The 18,630-nt window shown below is 47.6% G+C and overlaps 1 protein-coding gene across 1 annotated transcript in view; it reads left to right on the top strand.

The window, feature by feature from the left end:
* The window catches only part of ZNF831 (zinc finger protein 831), an 89,868-nt gene that overhangs the window by 36,104 nt on the left and 35,134 nt on the right, over window positions 1-18,630 (top strand). Inside the window, exon 4 of the mRNA XM_044262738.1 lies at window positions 8,491-8,642. Within this exon, the coding sequence (XP_044118673.1) occupies window positions 8,491-8,642 (152 nt within the window). The remainder of the gene's footprint in view (window positions 1-8,490; window positions 8,643-18,630) is intronic.

Genomic DNA, 18,630 nt, shown 5'->3' with positions numbered 1-18,630 from the left:
AAGCAGGATCCCCACCCAGCAGAGAGCCTGATGTGGGGCTCAATCCCAGGACTCTGGGATCATGACCTGAGACGAAAGCAGAGGCTTTAACCCACTGAGCCACCCAGCTGCCCCAAAGAACATATATTTTTAATTTTGGTGAAGTCCAGTCATTATTTTTTTCTTTGGATTGTGCTTTTGATGTCATCACCACAACATCTTTGCCTAACTCATGGCCACAAAGGTTTCTCTCCTAGGTTTTCTTCTGAAATTTTATACTCTTAGGTTTAACATTCTAGCCTATGATACATTTTCACCTAATTTTTCTGTATCGAGTGGTATAGATGGAAGTTCCCGTGTTTGTGTGCGGACATATAATTGTGTCTGTGCCCTTTGTCCATGTCTTGGTTTTGATGCAAACACCACACCGTCTTGGTTACACAGCCTGACTTTAAGACTTACTATAAAGCTAAAATATCGAAGATAGAATGGTATTTGCATCAAAGTAGACGAATAGGTCCATGGCACAGAATGGACAGTATAGAAATAGGCCCCTTGTATTTGGTCAGTTGATTTGCCCCGAAGGTTCAAAGGAGAGTATAGTCTTATCCACGGATGGTGATGGACCTGGGAAATCCCTTCACCAGGAAGCTGAGCAATTACAGGATCTGCCTCATCCATTTCTTTACTCTCAAGGGATCACTGCTTTCATTACATGATGTCTCCTGTCCTGAAAACCATTGTTTTATATATTTGCCTCGTTTTTTCTTTGGGAGAATAAATGCAGTTACTGTTAAACCGTCTTGCTCAGGAGAAAAAGGCCCCGGACAGTGGCAGTAGCTTCTTTTTTTTTTTTTTTTAATTTATTTATTTGACAGATGGAGATCACAAGTAGGCAGAGAAGCAGGCAGAAAGAGAGGAGGAAGCTGGCTCTCCGCTGAGCAGAGAGCCCAATGTGGGGCTCGATCCCAGGACCCTGGGATCATGATCTGAGGCAGAGGCTTTAACCCACTGAGCCACCCAGGCGCCCCGGCAGTGGCTTCTTAATTGCACCCTCCCCCAGTTACCCTCCTATTAATGATTTATCGAGTGTTAAATCTGATTGTTTATGTATATTGTGCTTTATTTCCAAAAAGTTCCACTTAATTATTTTTCAGATCTGCTTGATCATTTTTATAGTCTCTTGCTCTTTAGTCTTCTTTTCTTTATTGAGTTATGAGTGACATACACAAAAGCTCTACAAGTTTAATGTATACATCTTGATGAGTTTGAAGATATGAAAACATCCATGAAACCATCCTCACATATGATGTCCTAAACTTACCTTAATTTCTAGAAGCTTCTTCCTTTTTTTAAAATCAGAAAATTGACAGAAGATCTACCCTCTTGAATTTGTAAGTACACAGTACAGCATTGTTAACTATGTGCACTATGGTGTCCAGTAGTTCTCTAGGATTCATTCATTTTGCAGAAGTGAAACTTTGTACCCTTTGATCAACACCTCCCGATTCCCCCTTCCTCTGGTCCCGGCAACCACCATTCTCCTTTCTGTTTTTATGAGTTTGACTGTGTCAGATTTCTGCTATCATTGGGGTCATGTAGTCTTTGTTTTTCTGTAGCTGGCTTATTCTATTCCAAAGTTCATCTATGTTGCAGCAAATGGCAAGATTCCCCCCCCCTTTTTTTTTTAAAGGCTGAGTAATATTCTGTTATATATATACCGTATCTTCTTTATCCATCCATTCATTGATTGATGGACATTTGGGTTGATTCCATATCTTGGCTATTGTAAACAATGCTGCATTGAATATGGGTGTGCCGTTATCTCTTTGATATCCTAATTTCAATTTATTAGGGTATATACCCAACAGTGTGATTGCTGGATCATAAGGTAGTTCAATTTTTAATTTTTTGAGGAACCTCCATACTGTTTTCCATAGAGGAAATACTAATAGAGGACATACTAATGTACATTCCCACCAACACATGACAAGGATTCCTTTTTCACCACATTCTTGTCAATACTATTATCTTTTATTTTTATTTTTTGATAATAGCCATCCTCACAGGTGTGAGGTGATCTTTCACTGTGGTTTTCTTGTGCATTTCCCTGATGATCAGTGATGTCAAGTACCTTTTCATGTGTCTGTTGGCCATTTCTATGACTTCTATGGAGGAAGGTCTACTCAGGTCTTTTCCCCATTTTTTTAAAGTTGGTTTTTTTGTTTGTTTGTTTCTTCCCTACCTCTCCCCCCCCACCCCCCTGCTATTTAGTTACATGAGTTCCTCAGATATTTTGGGCATTAACCTCTTATCAGATAAATGATTTGCAGGTATTTTCTCTCAGTCTGTGGGCTGCCTTTTCATTTTGTTGATGGTTTCCTTCACCATGCAGAAGCTTTTTAGTTTGATGCGGTCCCAGCTGTATATTTTTGCTTTTGTTGCCTTTGGTGTCATATTCAAGAAATCACTGCCAAGGCCAATACCAAGAAGATTTCCCCCTGTGTTTTCTTTTAAGAGTTTTACAGTTTCATATCTTATGTTTAAGTCTTTAAACGATTTTGATTTGATTTTTGTGTATAGTATAAAATAAGGGTCCAGTTTCATTGTTTTGCATGTGGATATCCAGTTTTCTCATTGTGTATTCTTGTTTCTCTTGTTGAAAATCAGTTTATAGTAAATGAGTGGGTTTATTTCTGGCTTCTGTTGCTCTCTTTTCTGTCCCATTAGTTGATACGTCTGTTTTTATGCCAGTGCCATAATATTTTTATTACTATAGTATTGAAATATATTTTAAAATCAGTAAATATAATACTGCCTGCTCTGTTGTTCTTGCTCAAGATTGCCGTGGTTAATTGGAGTTTCTTGTGGTTGCGTATGAATTTTAGGATTGTTTTTCAAAGTTTCTGTAATCTTTACTCTTATTCTCAACCTTTTCTAAAAACACACTTAATATTTTACATCTGATAATACCAACATGGGGAGTCATGGCACATCTGACTCTGTTTTATGTGTCATTAGCTCTCACTTTGTAGTAACTCATTTCCTTGTTTGTTTTCGGATTTTTGATGGTGAGCTGAGATTTTTGGACTTTGAGACTTAGGGTGGAGGTGGGTTTCTCCAGTAATGATTTGTTTTGCTTCTACTAGGTGCCTGAGCGCATGCACTGGGTACTACTTTAAATAAAATTGTTACTTTTTGGCTTTTTCATGTTATATGCAGTGTGAATTCAGATTACAAACCTATGAGAAGACTGTCTTACTGTTATAAAATCAACAGAAGAGACTTTTGCCCTTTTTACTTAGTGATAAGATTGGAGTTTTTCAGGGTCCCCTGGGAAGGCAGTGAGGGTTGGGTGTAGTATTTCTAATTCACCTGTATATTGAGGGTCCCTCTGAGGTCTCAGCTTTTGCAGGATTAGAGGTTGGATCTTCCACTTGATTTGCACCTAGGGTGGATTCTGGGTTTGAAGCCTGCTCCTCGCACCCCACCAGACCATAGAAATGGAAGATCAGGCTCACGTGATTTGGGAAATCCTCTCAAAATGAAAACCCTCTTACCTTTTCAGGTTTCAGTTTTCACTTGGTTTTTGATGTTAAATATATTTCACTTTCTAATCAGAACATCAATAGATTTATGTAGAAGTATTGAACATTTTTATGTTTTAATCTGCGTTTTTAGTTGTTTTTAATATAGGAGTATAGCGAGTATAGCGGTAGACAACCAGAGTAACTGGTCAGCTGTACTGTTGGAAGTGGACTTCTTTATATCATCAAGAAGGTGTATATTTAGTTGTATTCAAGTGGAGCTGCCTTTTCCTTTATGATTATTACTTTTGGTCTTGTCTAAGAGATCTTTCATCATTCCTAGTCTCCCAGTGTCAAAAACACAAAAATGTATTCCCTTATGTTCTGTGTATATTAATGTAAGGAAGGATTTAGTTTTACCTTTGTCCATATGGAAAACTATGGTTTGTGAGTCAGATTTGACTTTTGACCTGTTTTATATACCCTTGTGAGCTAGACAGGTTGTGACATTTTTTAAAAGCACATGTATGCGCACGCGCACACACACACACGTGTGTGTGTGTGTGTATGATATATATATTTTTATTGTTTTATATACCCTTGTGAGCTAGATAGGTTGTGACATTTTTAAAAGTGCATGCATACGCACGCGCACACACACACGTGTGTGTGTGTGTGTGTGTGTATAAATAAAAGAATATGGGGTAGAGATGGTATGTGGCCTGAAAAATATTTATTTCTGGACCTTTATACAGAGAACTTGCAGAGCTCTGGATTAATTTACCTTTTTTTTCTTTCTTATTTGCTGTATTTTACCTTCCCATTTATACCTGGAGTTTATTTCTGGGCCCTCCACTTGATTTTATTTGTCTTTTCATTTGTTGCCAACTCTAAATACCACACTGTAATGAAAATGGCTGTTTTCATTAGTGAAAGTACATGAGCTAAAGGAGAGGGATTAGAAAATGCAGGATCCATTTTTAGAGGGGAAATGGAAAAACGTAGAAAATTCATACTTGGATGCCTAATTGCCCTGACATAAACTAGAGGCAGAGAGATTCAGAGCGCCCACAGACTACGGCTCTGCCGTGCCCAGAGCAAGCGCTGGACCATGGAATTGGATTTTATTGATGAATTTGTAACTGTGCAGTGTGCTGTATGAAGCGTGCGACGCTTGTTCGGGGACGCTTCTGACAAACGGAACAATGGGTTGTGAGGTCCCGAGTGGACCAGAATGAGTGAGGAAGAGATTGGGGGTCACATGGAGAAGTGTGCACTGTAAACCCTAAAGTATATGTTTGTCATTGAAAGTGGGGGAGAGAGAGAAAACTGGGCCCCGAGAATAAAATCTTTCCCTCTAGAGTGGATGTTTGTCTGTCTGAGGTACGTGTCCGCTCACTTCAGTCGTGACTCAAGTGATGATGTGCTTGTCCTTCTGTAGCTGGCTTATTCTATTCCGGAGTTCATCTGTGTGCAGCAAATGGCAAGATCTCCTTTTCTTCTCCTTTTTTTTTTTAAAATTTTTTTTAATTTTTTTAAAAGGCTGAGCAGTATTCTGTTGTATATGTACTGTATCTTCTGTATCCCCTGCAGTTGCTGCTCATGTCAAGTCATGACACAGTTTACCTGTTCAGGGAAGTAGTGCTCTCAGGGGCGACGGCGCAGTCTCTGAGGTGAGGTGGAGATACACGTAAGAGATATGGTGGTGGCCACCACACCTGGCTGAGACATTTGTCACATTCACCAAGGCGCCAGAGGCTTTGGTCACAGTCCTGCGTCCTGCTTAGCAGCATGCAGAAGGTCTGCAGGCCTCCACTCTGCTTCCTTTTGCTTTCTCATTTCCTGTAGGATCCAGTGGGAGGAACGCTATGACAGCACACGTTCTTTTCCCCCCAGAGCAAGCATGTGTGAAGGGACCTCACTCTCTCCTTGGATGCACCTTCCTTCCCGCAGACTTGGCTGATGAAAGGAGCAGGGAAAGTGTGCGGGGTGGGGAGGAGCGGCTGGAGGAGGCAGGGTGGCCGGTGGCTTCTGTCGGCCTCAGGATACAGGACAAAAACTCCACTCTGCCTCCTTTTGAGAGCTTCTCACTGAACTCTAGTTAAAACCAGTGTCTCCTGAGTTCTTGACCGTGGCCAGCCAGTCACCGGTGTCTGCTGGAGCTGTTGTGGGGTAAGAAGGCTTTTTTTTCTGATCAGTTTTTCACGAGGCCTATCAACAAAACGCCTGTGCTCGTGTTACGTAAGTGTCGGCGATGCAGGCTCTTAAAGCAAGAGCTCTGGAGAGAGGCCGAGAGCACAGGGGGTACTCCGAGTGTAGGAGTTACATTCAAATCTGGACTGTAAGTGGCAGTTTATTAAAAATCCTGGGAGCCACTCTGTAGATCAGCTCACAGCTAAGTAGACACAAACACAGAAACCTAGGTGGACTGGAGCGGTGGCCTCCGGTGAAACCACAGTGAGAGGAAGAATGGCTCTGGAGGACTACGTCCCGCACAAAAGCCACACCATGTATTTATAAGGGTCCTTGCGTATTTAAGGATGTTTGTCGACATATTTGAGCGAGACTCTCTGGGGAGGATGGGCCAAAGGACTCAGAGGAGAGGGAAACACTTGAATTATGTGTCTGGGGTCAGGCTCCCCAGAAGGGAGTGCCCGAGATGGGCATTCCCGGGCAGGCGACCTGAGAGGGCAGGCTCTCGGGAGTGAGGGAAACACACCGGGGTTTGGCAGCCCTACCCGATCCTGTGGGAAGGTCTGGAGTATGAGGTGCACCAGACATTGCCCTGCTCAGAGAGAAAGGGGCTGAGCTGTCACCTTCTGCAACTGTCGGTCAGGGGCTAAGGGCCCTTCCTGGGGTGAGTGCCCGCTTCCCCAGGCCTCTTCAGGCAAGATGGCTCCCATCAGCCAAGGGCAGTCCTCTTGAGAGGGGGGTAGATGTGAATCGTAGCAGCTAACCCTCGAGCCTCTGGGACACAACGTGTAGCCGGGTGAAGGCTGTTGAGAGGGGTCTTCATGGCATCTGCCGAAGTACCGGAGGCCTTGTTTGTCTCGTGCTGGTGACAAGCTAGCCTCCCCTGCCACACCTGTGTGTTCCTGCCCAGAGGAAGGGGTGGCATGCAGGATGCTCTGAGAACCCAGGACAGGGAGCAACAGGCCCTGCCCATGACTCAACAGAATGCTGCTTTGGAAGCTACGTTAGGATCCTCTAGGGCTCCCCCAAGGGCTAAAGGGCCCAGATTCCACCTTCCTGAGACCTGAGTTCAGGGGCCGGGGCTCTCCTGCCGTCTCCTGGTGGTTTTCATTGAGCAGAGTCCCTCACTAGGCCATTTTCCAAAAGCAAAACCTCCCAGCAGTTCAAACTGTGCCATTCTTAACACCTGCAAGTTTGTGGCAGTCACCCACTGAATCGGAGTAAAGGTGACCTGGCAGCACATAGAGAAGAATTCTCCCTGTAACCTCCACCCCCTACCTCCTTCCTCCCTCTGTCTCTACACTTCCAAATCACTCTCCGCCCAGGCCCAGCAGGAGCCCTGACTGGTTCCGGGGCTTGTGATTAGCTCCCTACCCAGGCGCAGATAACTCTTTCAGGAACCTGTGGACTTGACAAGCAGGGACGACTGCTTCAAAGAATAAGGCAGGCACCCCTGGGGAATGACAGCTCCTGCCCGAGGCCAGGGAGGCAGCTGGGTCATGTGACTGGAGCCTCTCCGGAACACGGACTCCAGAAAAGATGAACAAAAAATCACTTTCTCATTGTTTTGATGCTGTAAAAACCAGCACCTAAGAGAATACAGCATCCTGCAGATCTTATTTAAAATTCTGTGAGCAGCCCTGGTGATTAGGGGACTGCAGCTAGAGGCTGGCGGTGGCTCAGACAAATGAGAAAGGAAAATGGCCGAGCAGGTGGCCTCACCTTCCCCCACAGGCTGAAGAGTGTCTGGGAGTAGAATTCGTGTAAACTGAGGCTTGGAAAAGAAAGGGCATCCTGGTGGCTTTGGGGCATAGAGAAGCAGCGCAAAGGTCTCTTCCAAGAGCTGACCGCTGATGGTGGCCTGTCACAAACCAGTACAGAGCACTGGACCCAGGGTCCTAGCTCCAGTTGGTGAAGGGGTCTTAAGTGTTTCAGGGCTCTCAGGCCCTGCTCTGCGGCGGCCCTGGAGCAGCGTGTGGGTCTGTTTCTGGTTACATGTTTGGTTGCACATCCTAATACATGCATAATTGCTTACTCAAATTATACACACGTTCTACTCGACTGATGTGTTATGTATATTATAAAGGGCATACAGCAATAGATTCAAGAAAGTCTGGAAGAAAACAAATATAAATATAAGCTCCAGTATTTTCTTTCTCAACTTTGCCGTGCCTTCCCACTGGGACGGGAATACTGTTTCAGAGATTAGACCAAATGATCTGATCTGGAAGGTCCTCTCCAGATGGAAAATGTACAATGCCCATTTTTTCAAAGGCCCTCTAAGCCTGCAGTGTCCAGTACAGTAGTCAACGGGCACATGTGGCTATTTAAATTCATTAAAATGAAATAAAGTAAAACTCACTTCCTCTGCATTTCAAACACTGCATTTCAAATGCTCAACGGCCGCATGTGGTCAGTGCAGATCATAGAACATTCCTGTCATTGTCGGAAGTTGTACAGAGCCGCGTGTTTGTATGTAGTCAGGACCGTATGGCTCAGGATTTCATTACAGCCACTGGCCTTTAGTAAGCACGCACTCTGCGCAAGGCGGCTCGGAAAGCCCTTCCTATGCACCGTCTCATGTCGTCCCTCCAACGGCCCCTCGAGTTAGGTCCTGCTGTTGTCTCCGTGTCCTAGAGAGGACAAGGAGGATAGAAAGGATAAGGAGTTTCTAGGCTGACCTGAGGGTTTATTGTCTGAGTGTTGCCTTTGTAAATGTTTGTGTGTCTAGGCTTCTGGGCACACGTTCTCAGGGAAGGCTATACAGCACACGTGCTTCTCTGTCCCACAGGTACAAAGGCAGTTCTTTACAGAGCCGCATCCAGCTGAGAGGGAGTGGACTGTGCAGGCCACCCAGGGTGGTGAGAAGAGACGGCCACCCCTCTCCACTCGAGGGGCTGGACCCACGTGGGACCTGCAAGCAGCCTTCTTCCGAAATGGCAGGTAATGTTCTCTTTGGAGGTGAATCCAAACTGGGCACACCAAAGTGCCGGGCTCGTTGTGGAGGCTGGGTGTGCAGGACGGGTGGGAGCCGGCTGGTCTTGCTCTCGGGAGCCTGAAGGTATGCTGACAAAGGTGGGACATCTGTGGGACAGTCAGTGTGACCCCAAACTGGGGCGGGGGCCATACTGCGCAAGAATATGGAGAAGTCAGGGTGTGTCCTTCAGTCCTGGCCACGTGTGCTGGGCCCGGGGCTGGGTACAGATCTCCTCCGGGACCTCAAGAACGCGAGTCAGAACTCTGGGTGCCTCCATGTTCCCCGGTCTTTTAAAAGGAAGTTCACTTGATTCTTTCCACAGGGCCATTTCGAGGCTACAGTGGGTCAGTGGGGGGCCTGAGAGTCAGTGTTGGAGTAGAAAGAGGAGCAGCCAGCGCGCGTGGGAGCTGCAGGGAACATTGCTTACATGGAAGGCGTCAGAGGTGCACGTTTTGTCATGCTCAGAAATAAATCAAGGATGAACTAATGCAGAGTGCTTCCTGGAAAAAGGACTATTTTCAGCTGTAATCACTGGGCAACCAGGGCAAATCACTGCACTTCTCCGGACCTTTGTTCTCCCCTCCGTTTCTCCTCCGCCCCAGCAGCCATGGGCCCAGCTTTAGCCTCCTTTGCAAGGTGTTGAGGGGGGTGGGTGGATGGAGAGCTTCTGTGGAAAGGCTACAGGGTCCCATCTGGCCAGCTGTGACTGAATTACCATCCTTTTGTGGCTGATTATTGTCTGTTTGGCTCCAGGGCTGACCCTGGGCTGTGTCTGATGGCTGAGGTTTGGGTCCCTGGGGACAATTGGCTGGGGGCACCTCCCCCTCCAGCTTTGTGTAGCTCCAGTGCCCCCTGCCGGCAGATGGCTCTTCCGCGCTCCCCCTCCCCACCATCCCCCAAACCCTCTCTTGTAGGCAAGGACAGGGGTTTGTCGTTTGTTTCTCAGTGAGAATTTAAATCAAGGTAAGTATTTGCTCTGGAGGTTGGCCAGGAAGAGCACTGCTAGGACCACGGAGGTTTAGATGGTGGGGGATGGTAGCGCGAAGGCCCACAGAGCCCAGCTGATTCTTCCTTCACTTCTGGGCCACATTCTCAACTTCATGACTACTCTTCTCAGATGGGTACAGCAGAGGGAACTGCCCAAGGGCTTGCTTGGGTGACCCCCGCCTCCTCCAACAGAACCCACTGGCACGCTGCCGCTTGTCCCAAATGGCAGAACCTTCTCAGCAGCTCTCTTCCCAGCGCCTCAAAGGGGGCTAAGTCAGGCTGCTGCTGGAAGCTCGCGGCAGCTGCCGTGCGTCTATTCTGAAGGCTGTGCTGTGCGCTGAGGAGGAGAGAGATGATCCTCTGGGCTGCAGGGAGAAGCCCGATGGGCTGGTGGACCTGCTCGTCCCCCTTCGCTCAGCCACATGGGGGATAACACGGCAGGTCAGTTAGCTGCCCCCTGGGATCTGTGTCCGCACAGCGAGGCTGTTGGTAAAGGTTGTACCTACCCAGTGGCTCAGTGGGCGTGTCGGGCGCACGGCTGTATGCAGTAGGCGCCACGCGACTCCACAGCAGATGATGGGTGCTGACTGTGGCGATCTGCTGGGCACGGTAAGCACAGCTGCATAAAGCAGGCGGGTGCCGCGTGCCAGACGAGTGTGGGGCACACGGCATAGACGTGTTTCTGTTGTGGGCAGAGGATGAGGTCAGTGTTGGGGGAGGGACCGAAAGGGGGAGTTTTCTCCAGAGACATAGGGCTTCATCTATAAATGCAGATGTGGGGAGAACAGAACAGAGGCTTGCTGGGTGGGGAGTGGGGAGTAGGGGCTCAGGGGCAAGAATGCAGACTCTGGATAGGGAGGCTGGAGCCCAGATGCGCCAGTGTGCTGGGGCCGGTGGGACAGGGGACAGCCACTGAAGCCGGTGCCCCACTTGGCTACCACCTATACTAGTTCCTACAGCTGTGGGAGAAATTGCCACCAACTTGGTGGTTTAAAACAACAAAAATTAGTTTTCTCACAGTTACGGAGGCCGGTTGTCTCACACTCTCTCCAGAGGCTTTAGGGAAGGAGCCTTCCAGCCACTTCCAGCTTTTGGCAGCTCCGGCTGTCCCCTGGCTCGTGGCTGCATTTCTCCAGCATCTGCCTCCTTCTGCACGTGGACTTCTCTGTGTATTTCTGTGAATCAAATCTCCTCCTCCTCTTTCCTTGTAAGTATACTTGTCATCGGACTTAGGGCTGATCCCAAACCCAGGCTGCTCTCACTTCCAGTCTCAATGTAATGACACCTGCGAAGACACTTTGTCCAAGTAAGGCCACAGCCACAGGTGATGCAAACTGGGACTTGGACATACCATTTTGGGGTCACAGTTCAGTCACTGTACCACTTTTACAATTTCCCCCCACTGCGAACCAACAGAAGTGACCTAAAAACACGTTTCCGAGTGAGAAAAGCCGCAGCACACGTGGACATTCAGGGTTTGATGAGGCACGTTGTGCTCTTACTGGGTATACGCAGTTTGGGTAGGAAAATTCTGTTCGAACCAAACCAATACACAGTCAGTAAGAGTCACCCAGCCCACCACCAGCAGGACATGTTCCAGATTTGGGGGAAGAGTTTAGGAGTAGCTTCAACACCAGGACCGTTGTGTTGGGGTAGAGAACCCATTAGCTTCTCTTTAGGGAGAAGCCCAGGGACAGACGGGGTAGGGCGCAGGCGAGCCCTGCAGGTATGCCTGTGTGGATTGTGCCCCCGGGGCCTGCAGTTTAGTTCCCAGTGGTGTGTCTGGCCTCACCCTCTGACTATGGGGATGTCAGCCCTGACTTCTCTCTCCTCTGCCGCAGCCTGTAAGTGGAAGTGGGTGCTTCTTCCTAATGTGGACAGGTGCCCCGTGTGCTCATGGACTGGGGACCCCCACGTAAGCAGAGACACCAAGCGGGAAGCCTCTGACCTGTCACTGTCCTTTACACCCCCTTCTTCCCTTTGAAAGTTTCTCTCAGCCTCGGGGGTGGTCCTGCTCCCACCCATATGGACTGATGGAGGGCACCTGGAGACCCCTTCCACGTCGAGACATCCCTCTTCTATCTACCTCCCATCTCAACGGCAGCTTTTCCTACCAAAGCCTCCCAGCAAACTGGGGCACGGTGAATCGTGGATGAAAAACAGACCCAAACAAACAAACAAGTCAGAAACACAGTCTGAACGTGGAGCTGAGAAAGGAGAGGCCATCCATAGTTCAAACGTCCCCTGGGATGTGGCCCCACACGGGGCTATTATAATGCCCTAGCAATAGCCCAAGTGGTGACAAATGTCTCTGCTTTCATGTTTATTATTTGAGAAGCGGATTGAGCCAGAGGTCTGGGTCACTGGTGCCCATTTTCAAAGGGCTCCCTCCGCCGCAATTAGGAAGAACATGGAGGATGTCCATTAAGAGCAGGTGTGAGCCTGCGGGATGTGGGCTGAGCATTGGCCCGTGGAGTATTAATCACTCCCTGTCCTTATTGAAGTGTCCCGAGTGGGAATAGGGCTGGCTGGTTTACCCAACCGGCCAGCCCAGGGTGGACAGGTCATGATGGACACCAAGTCGGAGGGTGGTAGAGTGCATTAAAATAAATACCTCCTGGAAATCAAAGGGGCTGGGGAGTTTATTGCCACTGCTTGCCCCTACCAGTACTTCACATTTGAGTGACAGGCACTCTGAGAGCTGGGTGTTCGAAGACAGAGTGCCGCTACTTCAGAGGAACCGAACAGTGGGCCTTGGTCACCCACCATCTACAAACAACTTTCTTTTATCCTTTGACCTGGCAGGTCCTGCATGGAGAGATCAGTGCTGGCTTCTGAGTGAGGGAGCTGGCCTCGCCGTGTCCGTGTATGTGTGTGTGTGTGTGTGTGTGTGCACACGCGCACGCGCCTGTGCAGGGATGTGCCTGTGAGTGCATGTGGCTGTGGATATGTTTTTGCGGGGGTGTGTATGGCAGGAGGTCCTGTTTCCCATGGCGGGACAACGATAGAATCATCTATTTTGGGTGACCTGAGGGGCTGTTAAGTTTGGGGGAACTTGACGAAATGCAGCAAAGAAATTAAGAATGGTCTTTGGGGGGAACTTCCCAATTAAAAGATAGGGAAAACCTTTAGCCCTGATCCTTAAAAGTCAACTAGAATCAGAAACATCTCTTCAAATAAGTAGGCATGAACACTTGTGTCCGGGGGCTGAAAGAAACTATCATAACCGGTTCTTTGTCTTCTTCACTGTTGGTGACTCTTCCTGTCAACAGTGTATAAAGATGAGAGGAAGAGGATGTTTCTGAAAAATATTTTTTAAAAGGATGCTTAATTTCCCTTTTCTTTAAACTATTCTGATAGCTGGGTACTAATCACTGCAGTTGACAGATGGCTTGGCAGTGAAGTCATCTGCAAACAGAAGGCCAGAGAACTTAGGAAGGATAAAGATCTAATTTATAAGATTTTAGAGTGATTGGAGTCTTTGAGACTCTCCTGAGAACTGAGTCTGTTTTTAAACCTGAATCCAGTGGTCTGTGCCTTCCATGTTTCCAGCAGGAGGGCCAGGGAAGCTGGAAATCTCTCTTGAAATAACAAGTAGGGATGAATTCCTAGCAGCAATGGTGACTGTCCATTGTCAGGGGTGTCGCTGTTTTGGAGCACTGCCTTCCTCGTTCCTGTGCACCTCAGGATCGCCAGAGAAGCATGGCGTTAGGTGGTTTTAATCTCAGAAGCTCAAGGTTCCTCATTGAAGGAATTCATAAAAAGATGCTTTTTAAGATACTAAGTCGTTGAATATCCCAAGGAGAGCATACAGCGATTTGAGGGAAAACATTATAATCCAAACTTTCTTTATGGGACGCCCCAGTCACAGGTTGCCTGGGGAGGTGATGATTGTCAGAGGATGAGAACATTCTCCAATAAACTGACTGCTTATAAATTTAGACTCCTTTAAAGTACCACTTTCTCTGTGTCTCTCTCTCTTCTTAGCATAGCTTTCATTCCTGCCCTTCAGATTAATTTTCATGACATAAATTGATTGCCAAGTGAAATCACAAATCATGCTCAGGCCGTAGAATTTCATGAAGTTGATGGAAGTGACCACTGCCTTGATGGAAACTCAGTGACAGAATCTGACTAGTTGACAAATGGACAGGCGAACTCCAAGGAGGCTAATTCCAAGAGAGCGAGGTACATGTTGGAGAGTTAGGAGAAGCCCCTTGGGAGAATTGAGGAGGCCATATAATATTGGGGAGGGGCGGTCCCTCTTAATCTTCCTGTGAGCGTAAATGTAGATTGAAGAACAGCTCGTAAAACTGCTCTATGGTTTTGTCCCCATCAGCACCGGATTAACCTTCATTGATTTCAACAATTAGCTCACAGTTTGCCGTGAAGGCTTATTTTTATTTTATCTTTGTTGGTTTATCAGCTTACTTTCACAACTTTTGATTTCAAGATAAATTCTCAGAGTCCTTAATAGAGTTCCCACTATTTACTGTGTGATTTTTGGTCCCCATGGTGAATGGATTCCTTTTAGGTGGCCTTTCCCCAGTGGCCTTTCCCAGCTGCCACTGGGGAAGCTTACTCATCTTGGTGAATAAGGGCCCTATTTGCCAAGCTGATGGGTCATCTTTGCCTTTGCGCCCGTGCCTAGCACGTTGTCAGGTTCTTAGCAAGCATTTATGGAATGAGCAACTGAACAAACAGAAGGGAGTTGCCCTGAACCTCAGCCCAGTTGAAAGGATGATCAAAATCAACCCCCAAGGCTTCTTGGAGAATGAAGGAAGGGGCAGGCAGCTGGTAGACTTCATCTCTGGTTGTATTTTGGAGCATTGTCAGCAACAGGAGTCCAGTGGGTGTGTGGTTTGGATGGCAGGGAATGAAGCAGCATAAAAGAAACCTTATCTTTATTTTCTTCATAAAAGAAACCTTTTCATCTAAAATGAAACTTCCATGTTCCCCTACCTTTGCTGGGCTCAGTTTTGTACCGTCTTCAACCTTAAGGATCATCTGTCTGTCTAATGCCACCTCAGGTGTACCGATGGAAGCCCCGGAGAGGTACATACGGTGACTTTGAACCTGAGGATGCTCACTCTGATGTCTCTTAACCTGGGGTCCTCTCTGACACAGTGGTGGGACCAAACCTTGAGTGGGGGATTTGCCGAAGCCCGCACTTCAGTCGAAACAACCTGTGGGCAGCGCTATCTTCAAAAATCCTGTAACTTGGTTGCAAGAGTGCGCTCAGAGTCTGTAGCTCTGAGAAGAAATTCTCATGCACAAGATGTTTGAGGACCACAAGATGTTTGAGTAAAAGAAGGAAGGAAAAGAGGCAGTCTGTCTGTCCCAGCTGTTCGAAGATCAACAACAAACCCTCCCTCTAAGGAGGGGAATGAGGAACTTTCCAGTGTCCTTGCTTTGCCGCACAGTGTGCGCCATTTGGATTTAGCATTAAGCCTCTCAAACCGCTCCGGCATCTTGAGGGACTGGCTTCTTGTGGTGGGATTAAGATACTGGAGTTGTGTCTTCTGGGCGGTGTGGGGAGCAGCGTCTCAGAGTTCAGAGTGTCGGAATGTGCGGTGGGACGCTGGTGTTTCTCATCTGGTGCTGGCTTAGCGCTTGGGGGCGGTTCTCTGGTTGGCAGCTGCTCCGCACCAGTGTGAACCAGCTGGTGTAGGTCAGCCAGAGACCGTCTCTTCTGCTGTAAGGGGCAGTTCGCCACCAACCGTTGTCATGACAGTGGTTTCTTTATTGTTTACTTCCCAAGTTGGGGTCTCATCTAAGAAGAGGATTTGTGCAGATGTGTGTGTGTGCAGGCGCATGTGTGTGTGTGCGCGTGTGCATGTGTGTGCACACGTGTGTGCACAGCTCTCATTCGAAGGTTATTTTTCCATTAGAAAAGCAATCGAAAAACCCACACATCCATATAAAGTAGATGACACCACCTGAGCGAAAGCAGCTACTGATTCTCTTTTGTTGTGGTTACTCAGTTCCCAGTGTGTTTCTCCTGATGAGGTCACTGCTCTGAAATGAATACTTTTCTTTTCAAAATGGGGGGCGCAGTGGAGATGAACACAACATTATTGAATTCTCTTTGCATTTCAAGTGGGACTTTCTGGTCTCTGGGAGCTTAAAACCCATGAGCATGCAACCCTATTAGCGGTTTCCTAATATCACCGTTATTGACCCTGGGCTGCAAAAAAGAATCTCATTAGGTGTGCCCTGTTTTCGTGTTTATATGCACATCCCTTTCTCTCTAGTCGATGACATATCAGTTTTTATTTTTTTATTTTTGAAACCCTTTGTGTTAAAAGGACCTGTTCCATTAATTGAGACCTGTTCTATTTACTCTGATGCTGGGATACATTAAAACATTCCATGGTATAAAGAGCGCGCTTATGTATTTCCTTAGAAATGTGTTTTGCAGAGCTGAATGGGGAACATTGATGTGGCTGAGGTTAATTATTCGGGTTTCGTCGGGCACATTGGCAGCCGTACACTTGTGCTGGTGCACAAACTAAACCTGGAACACTGAGGGGAGCCGAGCACGGCCCTCTGCCTGGATGACATGTCTGAAGTCCTACCGATTGAGGGGGATGTTTTATTGAACCATAAGAACTATACCATGTTTATGGTTTTACAATTTCCTGCAGCCGGCATGGCTTGAAACACCAACATGATAAAGTTCAGGGCTGTGTTTCACAGTGAGATTTTAGAAACTCTCCCAGCAAGCTAGTGATAAGGGACTCTTCATGTTCTTTGCAGCTGGAGAAACCAAGATCCAGAGAGGCGTCAGCAGCTTGCATGGGGCCCTGGCGTGATAAAGCTGGTGGTCAGCAGTGTTCTCTGCATTCACATAATTCACGTGTCACCTCTAGAAATGTTGCGTCTGCATGTCACTTGTGTGAATGTTTGCTCATCTTATCCTTTAAACTCATTCACCAAAAACGCAAATACATTTATTTTAAAGAGAAACTATTTCTGCGCACGGATAATGGAAAGCCAACATCACCTGGCATTAAGAGAGTGCCACAGGGTAAAAACACTCTAATGTTCGATGGTAAATGGATTCCCGCTGCAGTCTGCTGTGGGCAGAAGGCCAGGCGCCCTCGGAAGGCCCCCCTCTGCTGGCAAGAGAGTGTGAAGTCTTGAGGGGCGTTAGAGGTCCATTAGCACCCAGTTGAGACTTTCTTCTTTCCCTTGATGAGAGGGATTCCAAGGGCATGGCTCTCTCACTGTGTGATGCAGTTTTATTTAACTTTAAGCTGGGAATCTCCTCTCCCTGGGACTTTGGTGGCTGCCACACCCTTTCCTTGACCAAAGGAAGGACCTCCCTCAGCTTGTGTTGTCCTAACCTAATGTTTCCTTAACTTTTATAAGGCCTTGCTTGACCTGTATAGATTTAAACTCTGCATTCACCAGAGTCAGCTGCCGAGGCCATGCGATGACCTGCACGGACCCTCCTGGAAGTCTGTACCTTCTCTGCCTCCTTAGGGGTGGGCAGGGCCTGCCAGGGGCCTCCCAGGCAACTTCAGTCTCTGTATATCTGATTCCCGCACAGCGCCCCAGAGGCTTCTGCTGAGGAAGGAGGTGGTGAGAAAGGCCTGGGAGCCCAGGTGCCATCAGAGGATGCAGGAGAGGCCGGGTACTCTTTGGGCCTTTGCAGACATTCGGGTGGGGCGTTGATCTTGCTTCTGAGGAAGACGGAGACCTGCTGATGGATTTGGGTACAAGGAGGAGGGCAGCGGGGAGACTGTTCACTGGAGGCGTTGAAAAGATCACTCTAGGCACAGAGTGGAGCAGGGATTGTGGCAGATGGCATAGTCCCCAGGAGACTGATTGGAAGGCCCTGGAGACAGGCTGGGCACATTTGTGTTTAAAAAGATCTTGGGAAAATTGATGCTCCACCTAGAGGTATAAAATAGTGAATTATTAATTTTTAATTATGTGTGTAAGCATGAATGATACTTCCTTTAACGCATCAGAGTACAGTAGATAAGGCTAATGCTCGCTTTGACCACCTCCCCCCCCCCGCCATTCCCAGCACCCCCTCAGATAAAACGGCTGTTTGGAGTGCATCTGCCAGATGGTTATCTGTGCATGTGCGTGCGTGTGTGCTTAACAGCCACGTGCATGTGTGCTTAACAGCCACATGTATGTCTCATTGTGCAACTCGCTGCTTGTTTTACTCAACCACATTTCATAGTTTTCCACACTGTTAATAAATACACAGAGACCTATCTCAACCTTGCAGATAGGGACAGAGCCTCTCTGTGTGGGAGGGCTCTGAGTTATGGAGCTGTGCTAATCAGGGGGAGTCTGGCATTGCCAGCCTTTCACTGTTGCATCCTGCTCCTGGGACCGGCTGCTCAAACTTCTTGGCCTGAGCGGGGGGGTTTCTATAGGGAGACCCAAGTAGAGGGATGGCTGGGTCTCTGGGTGCTGGGTTGCACATTTCTGATAGATCTCTCCAGATTGCTTCTCTGTTTACATTCCCAGCTGTAGCATTTCCAAGTACATCTTCTTTTCCTTGATCTTCTCCAACTTTTACAAAAAGTTCCTCTGATGGCTAAAAGATACTGCCTCCGGCGCCCATGGACAGCGTGGCCTTCCCGTCCCCTGGGACCACTCCCCAGATGGACCATGTGGAAGGCTGGCCTTACCCAGGGAAAAAACTTGGAGGAATCACAAGACTGTTTTTGTTTTTGTTTTCTTTTCTCTTAAATCGCAGGGAAGTGAGTCTCTCTTGACCAGACTTTAGGGCCACCAGTACAGTTTGATGTTCTCTCCCAATATTAATAGATTGTTCCTCAGTCAAGGCACGACGTCTTAGTCTGCTTTGAGAGAGCTCTGTCACTGTGGAGGACACAGAGCCACGCAGGCCTTCTCTGTGCCTAGCCAATTCATCAGACCCGGGGAGCAGTTTGCAGGAGGGATGGATCGATCTGCCGGCTGCTGAGCCCTGAGCGTTGC

Source organism: Neovison vison, chromosome 8 (assembly GCF_020171115.1).
Source record: "Neovison vison isolate M4711 chromosome 8, ASM_NN_V1, whole genome shotgun sequence".
NCBI classification, from domain to species: domain Eukaryota; kingdom Metazoa; phylum Chordata; class Mammalia; order Carnivora; family Mustelidae; genus Neogale; species Neogale vison.
The sequence above is the reverse complement of the archived record's forward strand: the minus strand, read 5'-3'. Positions and strand labels throughout refer to the sequence as shown.